Source organism: Salarias fasciatus, chromosome 20 (genome assembly GCF_902148845.1).
Source record: "Salarias fasciatus chromosome 20, fSalaFa1.1, whole genome shotgun sequence".
Lineage (NCBI taxonomy): Eukaryota > Metazoa > Chordata > Actinopteri > Blenniiformes > Blenniidae > Salarias > Salarias fasciatus.
This window is the reverse complement of record NC_043764.1, coordinates 22,594,276-22,610,612: the sequence shown is the minus strand read 5'-3', so window position 1 is coordinate 22,610,612 and position 16,337 is coordinate 22,594,276. Positions and strand designations below refer to the sequence as shown.

Sequence of the window (16,337 nt, the reverse complement as noted above, 5' to 3'; positions counted from 1 at the left end):
GTACTGTTTCATGAAAACATGGAATAAAACAGTAACTCAAACTGAGTAGAATGCTGGGATCTGGAAGCATTTCAACTGAAGCGAACTTTGATGGTCAAAGGTTTTCCAGCAAATTTCACAATCTGGACTTGGACACATCAAATCCACCTGAACGTTGCTGTTTAATTTGACTTCGTCCTTCAATAAGTTTAATCCACGTTTTTCAAAATGCTGAATAACATCTCCTTTCTCACCCCGTCTGACTTCCTATTCGTTTTGTTACCATAGTACCTTATATAATCAAAATGTGATGATATGTGGGTGTTTGCTGAGCTGCAACCTCAAAAATAAACCTTCTGTGAACCTTTCGATGGGAAAAAAACAAACGAAAAACCCATGAAGCTATGCAACAGACCAAAACCTGAACAATCAAGGTTTGAATGCAGCCAGAAACAGAAGCATAATAGAATTATTCCATTATTTAGTAATCCACAGAGCTGCAGACACACAGCTGAGAATATATTCACAGATAAATCCAAATGAATATATTTTGAATATTCATAATATTTTTTACAACCATAAAAAATTATGAGAGGCTGTACAGGATTTAATTAATTCTGACCCTCTCACGCTCATACATTGTATTTTCAAACACATACACTGTTCTTACACACACACATGTATATTGTCAGTCTGTGCACACGCATACATTCTCCTTGCACATCCATATATTGTCACTGGATGATAGAATATTTCTTAAAACCCCAATGGCTTGCAGCAGTTCTCGTGACTTATCTCTACCTCCCATGTTGACTATGACCTGAACGGGACCGCCTGCTTGAGTGTCTCAGCCAATCACAGCGCAATAAATGATGGATTTCCTTTCCACTCTACTCACTCCCACATTCATATATTCTCATCTTTCCTACATGAATTTGTCTCTTACATGAATTTATTTTCTTTGTACATATGCATATATGCCTGTTTTTTGAGGATGTTACTTTGTTTAATGTACTCATTTTGAAAACAAACACTCAAGTCCTTTTTTCTAAAACTACTTGAATGTATTAATTACTTATGAGCCGTATCTAACTATCAATAGCAGGCTGAATGAATATTCAGCTCACCTGTATGGAATACCTACGACTCAAGGTCGTTTCTCATGAGCACGATTAAAATCACAGTAGTAAACTTAATGGCTACAGCAATGCAGATCACAGTCTGAATGATATTTCAAAGAGTGGGCGTACTCAGTAGCAACCTATAGTTCTAAAAGAAGAGAAGTAGTTTCCATGGGAAAACTCAAGTATGAGTAAAATTACATTCTGGTAAAAAAAAAAAAAGTAGAAGTTTCTAAAAATAAGATCTCATTACAGTTGATAGTTCTTACTTTCACTTATGAAAATAAGAAAATGAGATAATCTCAATGATTTTAATGACCCGAATAAAGAAATCACAGTGAATTACAGTGGTTAAAGGAGAATGAATTACAGTGCTCTCAGATTTCTTATTAAACTTGTTTGTGAAACGGTTTAATTTTCTCCTGGAGCTTTGAACAATTTCCAAGCAGCAGATGATTATCCCCCAAACATGAAGTATTCTTTAAACCCACGTCACTTTGGCTTTCACGTGTATCGCTCTTGATGAGGAGACGTCTTCAGATCTTTCAGCTCCTGATCGCTGCTGGTAGCGGCGTGTTCGTTCGTCACGTTCAGATCGGCTGCTCTTTCCAGAGGAGCTTCTTAGTGCTTCTGAGCAAACAAACGCCAAAGAGCACTGTTCATCCTGATTGTATCTCCGAGAGGAATCAGATTTTAAAAACATGTTGGGTCTTGAATCACATGGTGGAGTTCCACCAGCACATGGCTGAGGCTGGGTGGTTGAAGGCTCAGTGGCTTCTCTTGGGTTTGATGATGATGATGACGAAGGAGCTGCAGTTTGTGGGCTGAAAGAAAATGAAAATGAAATTCCAATTTGGTTCCACTTCACCACTTCATTGCATTTAATGTTGCGAACCAATATATTACACTATTAGAATGAGTTTTTAAAACAAAAGCTCAGGTGAAACGCAATGGAAGGGTCAAAGAGTTCAACCAAGATAAGATAAGATAAGATGGATGTATTAGAACAGGTGTACAATAAAGAAAAGAGAGCATCACTGAAACAAAATAGGACGAAATATAAGAAAGAGATGAGGCAAGTAGGGACACGCTGAAACAAGTTAAGTGAAGATTAAAACTACAGTCGAAAGAAAGATGATGATATAAACCAAGACAAGCTTTGTTAATCTAAGATCACTTTGGACTGATGTTACCGGCTCCTGGCTCAACTGTCAGACTGTATTGTATCATGTTCGGCATGACTGGACTAAGACAAAACCAAAAAAAGCAGAAAAATGAAAAAGTGGCCAGTATAAGATGCTACACTGTGAGGATGTATTTCAGCGGCGTTGGTTTGACTGCAGTGTCGCTCTGCACTGAATCAGAGGCGACAGCCGCATCATCCGGACACACAGCTGGTGCCTTCTAGACAGAAATGAATGAAGCCACCCGATAATCAAGCCATTGTTTTACACATAACATCTACACAAAGGGAAACCATGAGCTCGAGTAATAGACTGAGAATGTGGATGAATTCCAGTGTTTTTATTTCCTTGGACGTGCGCGCTCTCGTTTCCTCTGGATGTGGCTCAAAGCAGATGAATCAGGTCAAACAGAATCGAGTATTTGTCTCGCAAGACGCTTCAATCAGATGAATTTATCAGTTCATGCTGTTCCCTTGACCAATCCGACGTGTCTTCCAAGACGTATAACCCAGCCCAGCTGACCTGACTCAGCTGCTCTGAGACTCTAGAAATCTGTATTTTCACTGGTTGTAGGTGCATCATAGCAATGTTGTTTCAACATAATCTGCTTATAAATTAGAGTTTCTGCATGAGCATGTATTGATCTCCAGTTTCACAAACATTGTGTGTTTTGGTTGGGTTTCACGGTTGTGTGCACGCTGAGTCTGTGCTTTAGCTACAAGTTTAACTTGACTCTCTGATCTGTATGCATAAACGAGAGAAAATATTACGCAACCATGTCAGGATCTACGTGTAGGAGCCAGAGAGGACACAATGTGCACGTTGCTCTCAAGCTTTATGAGTTGGAGAAGTTTAGAAACACTTGTGATTGGATCTGTCAAACACACACACACAGACACACACACACACACACACACACAAAAGCTTCTTACTGGAGCTGTTCCCGTAGCTGCAAGCTTTGCCTCTCATTGATCGGATAGGAGTGAAAAAACGCCATCCCCACCAGCAGAAGTGCAATGGGAACTGGCGAGAACAGCAAAATCAGAGCCAGGACCACTCTGTCGTCATGGTTACACGCACCTGCTTTGTAGCCCACGAACCTGCCGACGAGGAGGACAGCACGAAATGTGACGGGCCGAGTGATTCACTCGCGCTCAACCCAAAACACGGACCGGCGTGACTCACTGCAAGGTCATGGTGGAGAGTCCGACAGAGAGGCCTCCTGCCAGCTTGCTGCAGAAGGCGTAGCAGGAGAAGAACAGAGGCTCCAGGTCTTTACAGGAGGGATGCCTCACAGCGAAGTCGTCCACCACATCCGGGAGCATTGACCTGTGCCACACACACACACACACACACACACACACACATATCGTATGTCCAAACCACATGTCGGCTTCAATGAGGACATCTCACCAGTCAACAGAATTCTGGAGTGTTCTTCACTGACCACAGTCAGATGGAGGCGATGTGAATGTTTAATGTGCAGCACATTCACTTGTGACACTGATCACATCTGACAGCAGGAAGGCCTCTGAAAGGACTGAGAACGCTGTGTCCGGGCCGGTGTTATGCCAAGTTCTGCATGGCTGCGGAAAACTGCACCCCCCCCCTCACGGGAGTGTTGAAATGCTGGGCTTCAATGATGGATGACACAGTTACGGAGGGCGGCTGTCTCCATTTTAAAACCCTTACAAATCTCCCAAAAGAAAAAAGAAAAGGGAAAATATTTCTTGAACAAAAGTCAAATTCTATAAAAACAGAACTAGACTCTTTAAACTAGACCTGGACCGGCGATACCACTACCTGGTCTTTGAACTTAACTTAGACATCAAACATTTGAGGCGGATCTTTTTCAAACTTCAACAGGACCCTTCAAACAATCAGATTCTATAATCCACAACTGTGACAGTAGACAGACTACTGTTGATATTTCTACTTCTCTGAACCACACACAGACTATTTACGGTACATTTGGACTCTTTAATTTGACATCTGAATTCTTTTAACTATTCTCTAGAAGCCAAATGTGAAAACTTAACCTATAACCAGGACTTTGTGAAATATATCCAGATGCTTTAAAACAGACACACACTTTTCACTTCACTTGAAGTCTGGATGTTTTCTTCGATGGGACCAGGACTACCTAAACATAGCTGGCTCTTTACAGGCAGACCCAGATTCTTTAGCAAGGATTAGGGTTGTTTCATCTAGACTCTCTTTTAAGCTACTCCTGGATTCTTCAAACTGGACGTGGATTCTGTAAATCAAACACAGACTTTTTCTTTCTACTGGACTACAACGCTTCAATATTATGTTAATCAGAATTATTATCAGCATAATTATTATTATTAGATCTGACCAAGACTCTTTAAATTGGATTCTACTTTACAAACCTCATCCCAACCCTAAAATACTCAGATTTATTTAACAGATTTATTTTGATTTGATTTGATTTGATTTGATTTGATTTGATTTGATTTGATTTGATTTGATTTGATTTATTTAACATTTCCTTGAATTTTTTTTTTTTTTTCCAAGGGGATGACATTTAAATGAAGCAGTTTAGAACACAGTTAGTTAAATTAAAGTTGAAAACCTGAATCAAAAAAGAAAATATCAGGAGTTGCTTTCATAAAGTTGCCCATTTCCTGAGCCGGATGTTTGAACGGGACGTTGAATGACAACTCCCACGCTGTTAGTGCCGAGTTCCAGCAGTTCCCGTCAGGACGGAGGTTCACGGTGCCAGACTGTGAAACCAACACCTACTGAAACAGCTTTGTCCCAGCAGATCGTTAATGAGAGAATCCTGTCAGCGATTTAAACAGCTTTGTACATTTTACACAGCTTCTGGAGGACTTGGATCACCTGGGATCTCCACAGCTTACCTGCTTTTACCTACCAGAACTTTTATCTACTTAATGCATGTGAATAGTTCTTTTTTTTTAAAGCAGTTTCCACCTCCCTCTTGTCCCCTTATATCCCTGGGGAGTGTCATTATTTTGTCTTTTTTTTCTTGTATGTAACTCACTGTGAACTGAATTTACATGGATACAAATGAAGTAATGTAATCTAACCAGTGAAGAGCGTGTATTGGTTGCGTTTCCATCACATAGGCGTTTCTTGCATCATCAGGAACATGAGTATTACATAAATGAACTTTTCTTTGATTAACTGGAACAGATTGCAACATCCCACTTCAACTCAGTTAATTTTCTAGACAGCCTGTATTCAGGTCTCTCACTACATTTTACTGAGAATCAATACCCGGTATCTCCCAACACATGAGGCACCGCGAGAGGAGGGTGCAATTTTCCACAGCCATGCAGAGAACCGGGAAGTGACTCACCAGGGTAACAGGAATATGGTCGCCACGCTGAATCCCATCAGAGTGCACATGCTCATGAAGACTGGCAGGTTAGTGGGAAAGCAGGCCACGACAGTCACTGCAGGAATGAAGAGCTGGGATGGACATGGGCAGGTGAGGAGGACATTCACTGTGTGGAAACGTGTTCCCATGAAATAACGTGAAGCCCGGATTTCTCACCGAGAGTCCGATGAAAACTGTGGCCTTTTTCCCAATTCTCAGGAGCACGACCTGCCACAGGGGAACAGCTACTGAGGCAGAAACCTGCAGAAAGGTAATAATCATGCCATTTATAGATGAAATTGTGTCCAGAATGGCAAAGCTGATGAATTGCTGCATTGGAAAATGTGAAGGAAAGGAAAAAGATTTGGTTTGTCGGTTGCATTTTTTTACCAGTAAAATCAACAGGAGCTGTTGAAAATGGTCTCCTAGCTCAGCTGCATGAGTGCAGAACAGTGCAAAATTACCCAAGGACATCTGAGACAAAGCAGAGGGGGAAGAAAGCATCTGTTATTACATGCACTTCTGACTTTGTGAACTACAAAAACCCTCCAGTATTTATATACGGAATCCATTTGTGCTTTGCCAGGAATGACATTCAGTTGTGGTCCTGAAGGGGAACAGCTCCCGTATTGCTGCAGCGGCGCTACATGAACCGAATAACTGCCATCATCACACACCTCAGCGTGGAGCCTGATAGTTAACCAGTCATCATGTTTAAAACATGGTAACGCGACCCCTGAGGACCGGAGCGCAGTGACTCCGAGCTGAAACGACACCTGGAAGGCGAACGCGCTGAACACGAAGCCCAAGACGAGCCTCTGATAAGGAACATGTCGCATCAGCAGCCTCAGGGAGGTCGGGTAGGACGGCCGGACGCTGCCATCAGAGCAGAGGAGACCTGAAACAGAACCCCAAGAAAAATGAATAAAACTTAGAACTGCGTCGATGTAACCAATTTAAAAACCGTTTTTGAGCAAGGTGGGCTTATTAATGTGATTTTATCAAATGTTATATTCAAATACAGAGTCCAAGTTGGATGTAAAGTGTAATATTGGCCAGCTTTGTTTCATTTCCATTTGGCTTGGGAACCTTTCTGTGCACGTGTCGGTTTTCATCAGGGGCTCCAGTTTCCTTGCATGGTTCAGAAAAATACATTTGAAGCTAACTGACGACTATAAGTTTTGTTTGATGAAGCAGGATGAATGGATCCCTGAGAGAGAGATAAAACAAACAGAACTATTCAAACGACCAAGATCGAAAGAAGCGCTGAAGACGGATGAATCGCAGAGAAACACACTAAACAAACAAAAATAAATATAAAAGCAGTATTGATGATGGATGGATGATTTCATGTTCAATTCATCCATCCATCTGTCTTCTACACCCACTTTATCCAACTTCATTAATCCAATCTGACGTCTGATGAAAAGCAGACACACCCTGGACAGGTCGCCAGTCGAACAGGGAAAAACAGAAAACAGAACACAAACTCACAAAAAAACAGACAATTTAAAGGCATGTGAATGAGGAATGAGGAAACTGGAGCGTCCAGAGAAGAACAGCAGCACATGAAGAACATGCAAACTCCACACACGTCCAGAATAAAAACCCAGGATATCCTCGCTGGAACTCAAACATCAGTACAGCGGCTCAGGAAAACAACAGACAACATGTTTCATTTCAATTTTTTTTTTCCTCTGAGTATCTCTGGATGATTCACCTCGCTGCTCCTTCACCCCGAGGAACAAAACCAGGCCGCAGAGAAAAAACAAGGCGCCCACGACCAGACCAGAGGTCAGGAACGCCTTTTGCTGCAGGGGGAAAGACAGGAAACTGCAACTGATAAATAAAGCATGTAAGACCGTGTACAACACTCCTAAAAATGAAAAAGAAAAAAAGCCTCTAGCTTCAGATTAGTCATTTATCCTCAACCTTCTCTTTTCTTAAAAAAAAAGCTCAATTTTACAGAATCACATTGTGTTATTTTCCAGCTTTCATTTCAACTTGTTCTTTTTTGGAACATTTCCAGGGATGTCTTTTCTACCGAGGTTTAAGAGAGAACTAACAAATCTCTGCAGGATATGTCAGAATGTGAAGCTTGAGTTCACTTCCATGAAAACAGAGAGAACCGTGAAAACAAACACATTAACGGCAGCTCTGAACAGATCAAGCATAATTCGTCTGTTTATGTGCGTATTGCTTTTACTTTGGAAACTTTCAACATGAATCTATTAAGCGTTATGACATATCGGTGCAAGATGCTGATTACATCTGATTAAAATCTTCTCCAATTAGTTGTTTTCTTCCAAAACAAGAACATCGATGCTCTTTTCTGAACTGTTTGTTATCGCTGCTTTGAGCCACATTGACTTGCTTCACTTCAGGTTTGTTGTGTTCAGTTTTCATGTGTGAACAAAGTAACAACAACTACATTTCTAAATGAGGGCAATTATAAAAAAATCAAATATGACTGAGCATCCTTTTAATTTCTGCCAACAGATCCCTATAAATCCCACACGCTGCACCTTGAGCTGCATTCAGTCTGTCAACACTGTATTATGTAAGGGCAACTAAACACACGCCTGCTTTCAATCACTTCACAGGACTGCAGGTTATTATTTCTCCAGCTAGCGCAAACTTTGGAAAAAAGTCATCTGATCACCGCTGAACTTGACTCAGCGTGTGGAAACTGAACACCAGACCGGTCCCTCCATTGCGGCGGGATATGAACAGACCTGTGTCGCCACAACATGACGGACGCAGGAACACTCATCCACACAAGCAGCACAACAATGCCCACGTCTAAGAACCGTAAATGACAGGGTAAGAGTATATCCCTGAGACCGTGTGAGCGTGAGGCGTCGTGACTGTACCGTCTCCTGCAGGGAGGCAGACTGTGGTGAAGATGTGCCGAGGAGGGCCGTTTGGTGGGAAGAGTCCAGCTCCTCGCAGGCCTCCTGTTTCTCGGCGTTGTAAACAGACACAACTTGTCCCTGAATCACCGACGCCAGCAGCATCGCCACCACCTCCACACTCATTCCTGGCCAGAGCAGGGAGACAGGGACGGCAGCGGCGTGTCATTCGGCTCTGATGGCTCCGCCATGTGTGTGTGTTAATAGTTTACATGTGTTTCGAGATTTGATTATGAGTTACTATTAGGATGGTGTAGGTTCCAGCACTCCTGCCTCACACTGAGATGATCCCAGGCCTGACTGAGTTTGCATGTTCTCCCTATGTGTGTGTTCATGTCTTTGTAGTGTTGGACATTGACAAGGGGAAATTAATATAAAAGATGCACACTGTGCAACTGCAGTGGTTTTACTTTATGCGGTTCTTGCCGGTTCTTCATTGTTTTGACGAGTAGAGCCTTCCACATTCAAACCACAGAAATCTTAGTAAATAGCGATCGAAAGACAAATGCAGAATGTAGAGTTTTTACCGTAAATTGGATCTCTGAATATTTACGGCTTGAAGTCAAAGTTTAGGTTGTGTGGGAACCGACTTGCTCCGTTCAGAGATTATAATTGGAATTGCCGAAAACAAGTAACAGAAACTTGACTGATGGAGAGCAGGAACAGGATAACAGGGCATCTAGATTTTCACAGCGGTGTGTGTGTGTGTGTGTGTGTGTGTGTGTGTGTGTGTGTGTGTGTGTGTGTGTGTGTGTGTGTGTGTGTGTGTGTGAGCGCGCGGTTGTTCTCACTGTAGGCGGTTGCAGAGTCTCGGTCTCTCTGATCTCCTCCCAGGAACATGTTGAGCGAGAGGTACGGGACGTTATAGCACTGTTCACAGGAGAAGGGGGGGGGGGAAACATGACGCCAGCTGACGGCGCACGGTGTGAAAACTCTGTCGCCATGGTGACGCAGCTCAGGGCAATACGACATGGGAATACTATCAAAACTCCGTCACCATGGCGACATGAGACAAAGATGAGAGAAAAGGACACAACGAAGGAGATTAGGGAACAGGATGGGTTATTGGAAAATCTCTAAAATTCCAGGAAAAGATGAAGTTGTCTCAGTTTACATTTATGTAAAGGCTTTTCTAACGCTCTAATCCTCTCTAGATGACTAAAATTGATTAAATGTAAAGTGGTTTACACTCATGAGCGTTTCAAACATGCAGGCCGCTGCCAGGAACCACAGCATCCTGGAGCCTCCAGAGACGGAGGCCGGAGGTACGAACCACAGCAGCAGGTAGGACAGGATGGCGAGAGGCGCGGAGACAACCAGCCTGAGAGAAAAACAGTGATGGCTCTGCTGAAGGCTCCTGGCCAGAGGCAGAGGGCTGCGGTTAACTGGTGGCATCGACTAACCAACCAACCCGTCCGCGACCAACGTGACCAACCATGGAGTGAGTTTTCCAACCGGCGTCCATCGACTGCGGCTCACCAGATACCCGATCAGAGGATCAGTCACCGCATCCCAGGCCCGACTCACAAACAGGATCATGGACACATAGAAGGCCTGAATCTGGGAAAAGATCATTTATTCGGGGAGGATTATTCCGGGAGCAGATCTTCTCAGTCTTCAACCATAAAAGCTGTTGGAAATCAGGGAGTCAAACTACTTAATCTGAGCTGACTATAAAACTACCACAAGAGCACTCCTTCTGATAAAGAAATGAAATTAAACATGATTCCTTGGATGCAAATTCCAACAAAAAGGTGGAAAAATACCAGCAAAAGCATAAGGAAACTGACAGACAGTTCCTGTTAGGAGTAAAATCTTTAGGAAGGTCAGGATCACCAGTTCAAACGTTTACCTGGACAACATCCAGAAGGAAAATCTGCAGGGAAATGTTGATGGCTGCCATGGTGATGGCATACGGCACCCCACCCACAGCATAGCACAGCTTCGTGAGCAGACGGATCTCCTTGGAAGTCTGGGAGAATCAATTACTATTTAAACAAAACTCATATTTTTCTTTTTTAATATAAGGATAATTTCACAAACTACTTCAATAATTTAAGGAAAAATACGTCTTACCCCCTGCTGACCATGGTTGAACGACTTCAGGAAGCGACTTCTTAATATTTGGAGCAGATTTGGGAAGTTTTTAAGGCAACTCATCCTGGACGTGAGGGAGAAAGTGAAGCGTTGCAGAGAGAGTCAGAAATCAGCAGCTCTCTGTGTTCATGCAGTCTGTGTAAAGCTGGAATCTGGTCGAGCAACTTCTTTGTATTCAACACTGAGATTGTTTTGTTTTTTCCCCCTCATTCAGCCCACCTGCTCCTGGAAGAATAAATGAAAAGGCTCAACAACAGGAATAAAACAGCCGCTCTTCAGTTTTCACTCTTAAAGTGATTTAATCTGTTTGAAACAAATGTTCAGTCAGAAATAAAGAGAAATATCAAAGAACTTTAATTTTTGCCAAACAGAACTGGACAAAAAAATCAAACTACTTCCTTTAAGAGCAAACAATTACAACATCCTGAATAAATGATGAGGTTTCCATCAGATTAATAGAAAAGTGCAGATACTTCTGCACTACAGCGTCAGTGGGAGCAGCTCTGACCTCTTGTGGATCAACAGAGAACATTTTTCTGCACCGAATGAAGCCCGTTCAGCCTGTTCTGCTGTGTGTGGTCCTCAGTTCTCCTCTTCTGATGTTTGAGTTGTTTTACATATGTAATGCAGATGAGGTTGTGGGTTGGAGGTGCTTTCCATTAGATATGAGAGGAAACTAAATATAAAAACAATTGGTCTTAAGAATTATCTTTTGAAATAAAAAAAAACTCTGAACTTTTATAAAAATTGAGGCAACCAGTATAGCACACATGCAAGAACCATTAATGTTACATGTAAAGGTTGCAAAGTCTCACCATAGCTTTCACTTTCAAAGCCATTTTCATAAACATTTATCAGTTATTGACATATTTTAGCTCAAAAATGAGCTAAGACAAATCATATGGTCCCACATTCTCACTCCTCTGAAGACAAGGAATGCATTTATTCTTTCATTACGTCGATCCTTTTTGAAATATTATAAATGTTTTCACAATTTGAACAAACGTGTAGCTCACTTTTGAAACACGAGACAAAGGTGCTTATTCATCGTATTGGCTCTGAATGACAATCTGGTTACATGGACCTATTTCAAGTTACAGTCCAACACACACAGTCCCACAAACAGGACGTCTGTTGAGCCTCTATCAGGCTACTTAACAGAATTTTTGTGTTTTCAAAGTTTCTGTGTGCACAGTGTTCAGACGACTCCTAAAATCTACACAGGGCTGAAAATACGTTTTTCCATCGTGTGTATACAAATGCATCGATTATGAAACCAAAAGGGTTTTAAAACTCATCAGTAGAACAAACCAGATGTTTGCACAGTTTAATCTTTAATGCCATCAACTCACAGCAGAATGAGATTCAGTGTCAGACAGCAGCAAAAATAACATTAATGGCCCCAAAAGTGAGACTCAAACAAAGGAAACAATCACAGAATAACAGAAGAGAAGACTTTTATCGCAAAAAAAAAACATCATCAAATGTTCCAATTTCGCAAAAAACAAAGAAAGTAGGAACCGGCTCAGAAAAAGTCACCTGACAAACAAAAAGCATCCGTCTGCCAGTTCAGTAAAGGAACCCTGTCGAAACTCAAAATAAACTCAACGTTTGATTTATTTTTAGCTTATAGGCTTTTTAACACCATCCTATAAGTTGGTGCTCTTGGCTGCGTTGTCCTTGGCCTGCCGGAGTCCGTACAGCCATTTGATCACCCGAGCATTCCTCTCAATGACGGAGACGCCGTAGGGAACGCGAGCTTTACCCACATCCTCCTCCTCCTCCTCCTCCTCTTCCTCCTCTCTGTTGGAGCCCGCACACTCGGACCCGGGGGCGCTCACGCTGCGGAATCGGGCCAGAGAGACGATGTCCGAGCCGGGGCCGGGGTCAGCTCCTGCAGGTCCGAGGGGTCCAGGCCGCACAGGTTGAAGAAGCGCTCCAGGTCCGTGCCGACCCGGGAGTACCGGTCGCTCATGTCCGATTTGGAGCGGGTCAGCGACGGACGCTTCCTGGAGCTGGAGGAGGACAGACGGGTGATGGCCGGGGAGGGAGGGGGGAAGGCCGGGAGGGTCGTGGGAGGCGCAGCGGGGGCCGGAGCTCCAGCGGGAGGAGACGGGGCAGAGGGGTCGGGCTTTGACGGGGCGACGACCGGTTTGAGGGGAGAAGAACCGGCCACGGTCCTGGTTTGGAAGAGACGCAGGTTGGAGGCCGCGGGCCGGAGCGGCAGCTGGGAATGCAGCGGAATGGGCTGGAGGGGCTGCCGGACGAACCGGGGGGGCGGCCGGCAGGCGGTCCTCACCGGGCCGGCCTGAGGCATGACGTCCACCCGGCGCACCGTCCCCGCCGCAGGAGACCCGGACGGGCCCGGACCCTCCGCCCGGACGGGATCCGAAGACTTCAACCTCACTTTGGCCGGACTGGACCAGTCGGGGCGTGGAGGCGGGCACGGCCTCTCCTCCTTCACCTGCTGCGCCCCGGCCGGAGAGGAGACGTGTTCGGTGGCGGGGGTGGCGGCTTCGGGAGCGCCGCTGTCCTCGGCGCTCGGCGGTGTTTCGTCGTGCACGTCGCTGATGAGGCTACTCAGGTGCTTCAGGTCGAGCTGGACGCCCTCCTGCTTGGCCTTGACCTGGGCGGGGGTCTTTCTGGTGGGCCGCAGGGCGGCGGCGGGATTCAGCGGAGGCTTGCGGACCTCGGCAGGTCTGACCGGCTGCTGCTTGGACAGAGCCACCTGGCTCTTGACATACTTAGACTTGTCCGCCTCCAGTCTCTCCACGGCGCTCTGCTTCGGCCGGGCCGCCGCCGCTGCCGCCGCCGCCGTCAGGCACTGCCGGTACAGGTCCGGCCCCACCGGCCCCTTGGGTCGCAGGCGCGGGGGTGAAGCGACCACGGCGGTTCTTGCCGGCTTCCTCTGCGGATGCTGGAGCGCCTCCACGGGCATTTTGTAAACACGAGCAGAATCCACCTCGGAACCGAATCCTCTGGTCCTCACCGTTGCCTGACGATTGTGCTTTGGTGCCTCATGATCCTCTCCGGGACATTTTCCACCGGGTTTAACGTGAACATCTCAGCCGAGCTCTACTTCCTGGACATTTCCTGTGGAAATCAGAGAGCAGAGTGAGAAACGTGCTTCATCAAGTCAACAGCCACGTCCTTATCGGACACATTACAGCGCAGCGACTCCACAAAGACTTTGCACCCAGAAACCCTCCCATTGATTCAAGACGACAGCCAATCGCTCTCCTTTGCCTTTTCCAGCCGGCGAGTCGATTGGCTGCCAGCGTGGCCGGATTTGAACAATTACTCACAGTCATCCATCTCGACGCGGACAAACACACAATCAAACTGCCACTTCATTTTCAGTCAGAAGAAGTGCTGTGAAAGGCCGGAGTGTGTGAGTGTGTGTGTGGCTGGAGAAAGAGGGAGAGGGGCGATGGGGAGGTGCACCAGAACAGCCGTCAACAAACTTATTGTCTGGAGGCGACTCGGAGCAGATCACACACACCAACAGCTGCTATGGGAACAATGACTCCTCATCTTTAAATAAAGCAGCCAGTCAGCAGCGTCTGCAGAGCGGACTCTCGCTGATTTCAGAAGTTTCTCAGGGTTAAATGAAGTCAAATAAAGAGCAGACTCAACATATCAGACGGTAATAATCCTTCAGACGGTGAAGGTCGGGAAGTGTTTCTCCACTGAAGGATCCTGTAAGTGTGTGTGTTTGAAATAATGCTGCTTGAAGCGCCTGCATCTGCCAGTCAAATTCTCAACATATTTGCCATTCCAGTCTGAGCCGGGGCCAAACTCCTGCTGACAGAGCCGTGAAACTCCCAGACAGTCCAGTCCTACCTGCCTCGAATCCTCAGGATCTCCCTGAGAAGACATCAGTCTTGAGCAGAGGAGACAAGCAGCACCAGAACATGAAACACTGAGACAGCAGGAGGGGAGAGGGTTACAAACCACACAGGAATGCCAGGAGGTGGGCCTGACAAAAACAGAAATAGAGCCCCTCATTTAATGTTTCTGACTCAAGTGCTGGCATGTGCGAATGGCAGACGTGAAGCGAAACAGAAAGAACAAACACGCTCACGAAGCAGGGCAGGTAAACAACAGAGAGGAAGCCATATTTATTGTGGACTCAAGGCCTACTGGTGAGCCCTGCCCTGACAAGCTGCAGCCTGCCTGTGTGAAGCTGAAGGTTAGTTAAAACAGCCTCTCCTGATGCAGCTCCCCTCCTCTAATCTCACCTCGGCCTGTTCCCGTGGAGCTCCAGAGCCTCCGGTGTGAGGTTCCCGGCGGCCCGGCGGACGCCGTGCTGTCCCTGTGAGCAGAAGTGAGGCTGGATGTGTTAGAAAGCACTTAAACAGCTCAAGATAAACCTGTTTGACAACTCATGTGTGCTCTGCTGGCCCCGCCCTCCCGCAAGCTGATTGGACCAATAAATCTCCTGCAAGGAAACACAGTGCTGACTTCTCCTGACATGTGACCCTGCCATTGTTTTAAACCCGGCTGACAGACCTTCACCAGGCTTTGTTTGACAGAATCAATCCAGAGGAGGGGGGAGGACTCGGATCCTCAGACTGAAGGACTGATCGGACAGTAAAAACACTGAAAACTCTCCACTGCAGGTCAAAACAGGGCAGTGTGAAAAGTAACAACTACATTTACAATTTTTTTTTTCATCATGCTGAAGGGTAGATTGAATTCTTTGTGTTTGTTTGTATCTTTTTTTTGTGTTTTTTTTTTATTGTGATACTTGCTTAGTTTGACTTGTACTTTCTAAAAATGACAATAAATTTCCTTCAGTTGAACATCTCAATAAAATAAAGGAGAAATCAATTTAAAGAATTGTTTTAGTTTGTGTTTTTTTTAAACCCACAAGATCCACGTTTATTTTCATGATTATTTCATTGAGGCAAAGTGAAAACATCACTGATTTCAGTTAACTATAATTTTGATAAAGTTGTGTTGAAGGTGGATTTTTGTGTGTTTCATGCGATTTTTAAAGGGGCATTACACAGACTTTTAACCATGGATCTGCTGTAGACTGGGAGGCAGGGTTCAGTCTGTCTGCCTGGCTGGAAAGAGAATTGTTTCTCTTCTTCTGGGTCAGTGTTTGGGGTCAGTAGTCCAGACTGAGGTTTACGGTGTGAAGCTGTTGATCATAATAACAAACAGCGACCATTTATTCCCTCCGATACTTCTCTGACTCAGTGCACCATCTTGTGGATCAAACTCTCTGGACCTGTTGGACTTTGATCGGTGTGTCAGCAGCACTTGACACAATTATCCTTTCTAACTATTCATTGATTATTGATCAACCATGGCTGACTGTATTATCACCTCTGCAATGCGGAATTCAGTGGTTTTATTTCCTTATATTACAAATAACTGCGACTCAGGCGGTTGAGCAGGTTGTCTTTGCTTCCTGAGGTTGGTGGTTTGATCCCCATCTCAACCTGCTGAAGACATTAAAACACACTGAGACTAAGGTGTTAAAAAATCACAACATACAGGCGCAAATCTACCAAATTAACATCAGTATAGGAATACATAAAGTGTTTCTACATATCCTTTCTTTCATTGTGATAATTATGGCCTCTGGTTAAAGAAATTTTTTTCTGACTTCTACAATAAAAAAAATAAAATAGAAAATAATTGTAGAGAAAATAGCATGAATTCA

At 44.7% G+C, this 16,337-nt stretch overlaps 2 protein-coding genes across 2 annotated transcripts; both read right to left on the bottom strand.

The window, feature by feature from the left end:
• Positions 1 to 3,212: 3,212 nt before the first annotated feature.
• On the bottom strand, positions 3,213 to 10,723 carry mfsd2al2 (major facilitator superfamily domain containing 2a-like 2). Its single transcript, XM_030119753.1, has 13 exons — positions 10,640 to 10,723; positions 10,416 to 10,535; positions 9,999 to 10,123; positions 9,752 to 9,884; positions 9,355 to 9,433; positions 8,525 to 8,691; positions 7,315 to 7,462; positions 6,428 to 6,549; positions 6,042 to 6,155; positions 5,829 to 5,912; positions 5,631 to 5,743; positions 3,470 to 3,613; positions 3,213 to 3,384 (listed from the first exon to the last, which is right to left on the bottom strand). Exons 1-13 carry the CDS (start codon positions 10,721 to 10,723, stop codon positions 3,213 to 3,215), a joined length of 1,605 nt encoding a protein of 534 aa, XP_029975613.1.
• Positions 10,724 to 11,975: 1,252 nt separating this feature from the next.
• On the bottom strand, positions 11,976 to 15,036 carry fam110a (family with sequence similarity 110 member A). The gene is given in 3 exon segments (XM_030119872.1): positions 11,976 to 12,539; positions 12,542 to 13,753; positions 14,902 to 15,036. Coding segments are annotated over 2 exon segments (1,287 nt in total). The 5' UTR covers positions 13,599 to 13,753; positions 14,902 to 15,036; the 3' UTR covers positions 11,976 to 12,309.
• Between the last annotated feature and the right edge of the window lie 1,301 nt (positions 15,037 to 16,337).

Bases quoted from the DNA above. Each gene is read 5' to 3' on its own strand.
- mfsd2al2 (XM_030119753.1), bottom strand. From the start codon at position 10,723: ATGAGTTGCCTTAAAAACTTCCCAAATCTGCTCCAAATATTAAGAAGT. The intron at 10,124-10,415 runs GTAAACGTTTGA...ATCTTTTCCCAG, and splicing joins TCCTTCTGGATGTTGTCCAG to ATTCAGGCCTTCTATGTGTC. The intron at 3,614-5,630 runs GTGAGTCACTTC...TGTGTGGCACAG, and splicing joins ACCATATTCCTGTTACCCTG to GTCAATGCTCCCGGATGTGG.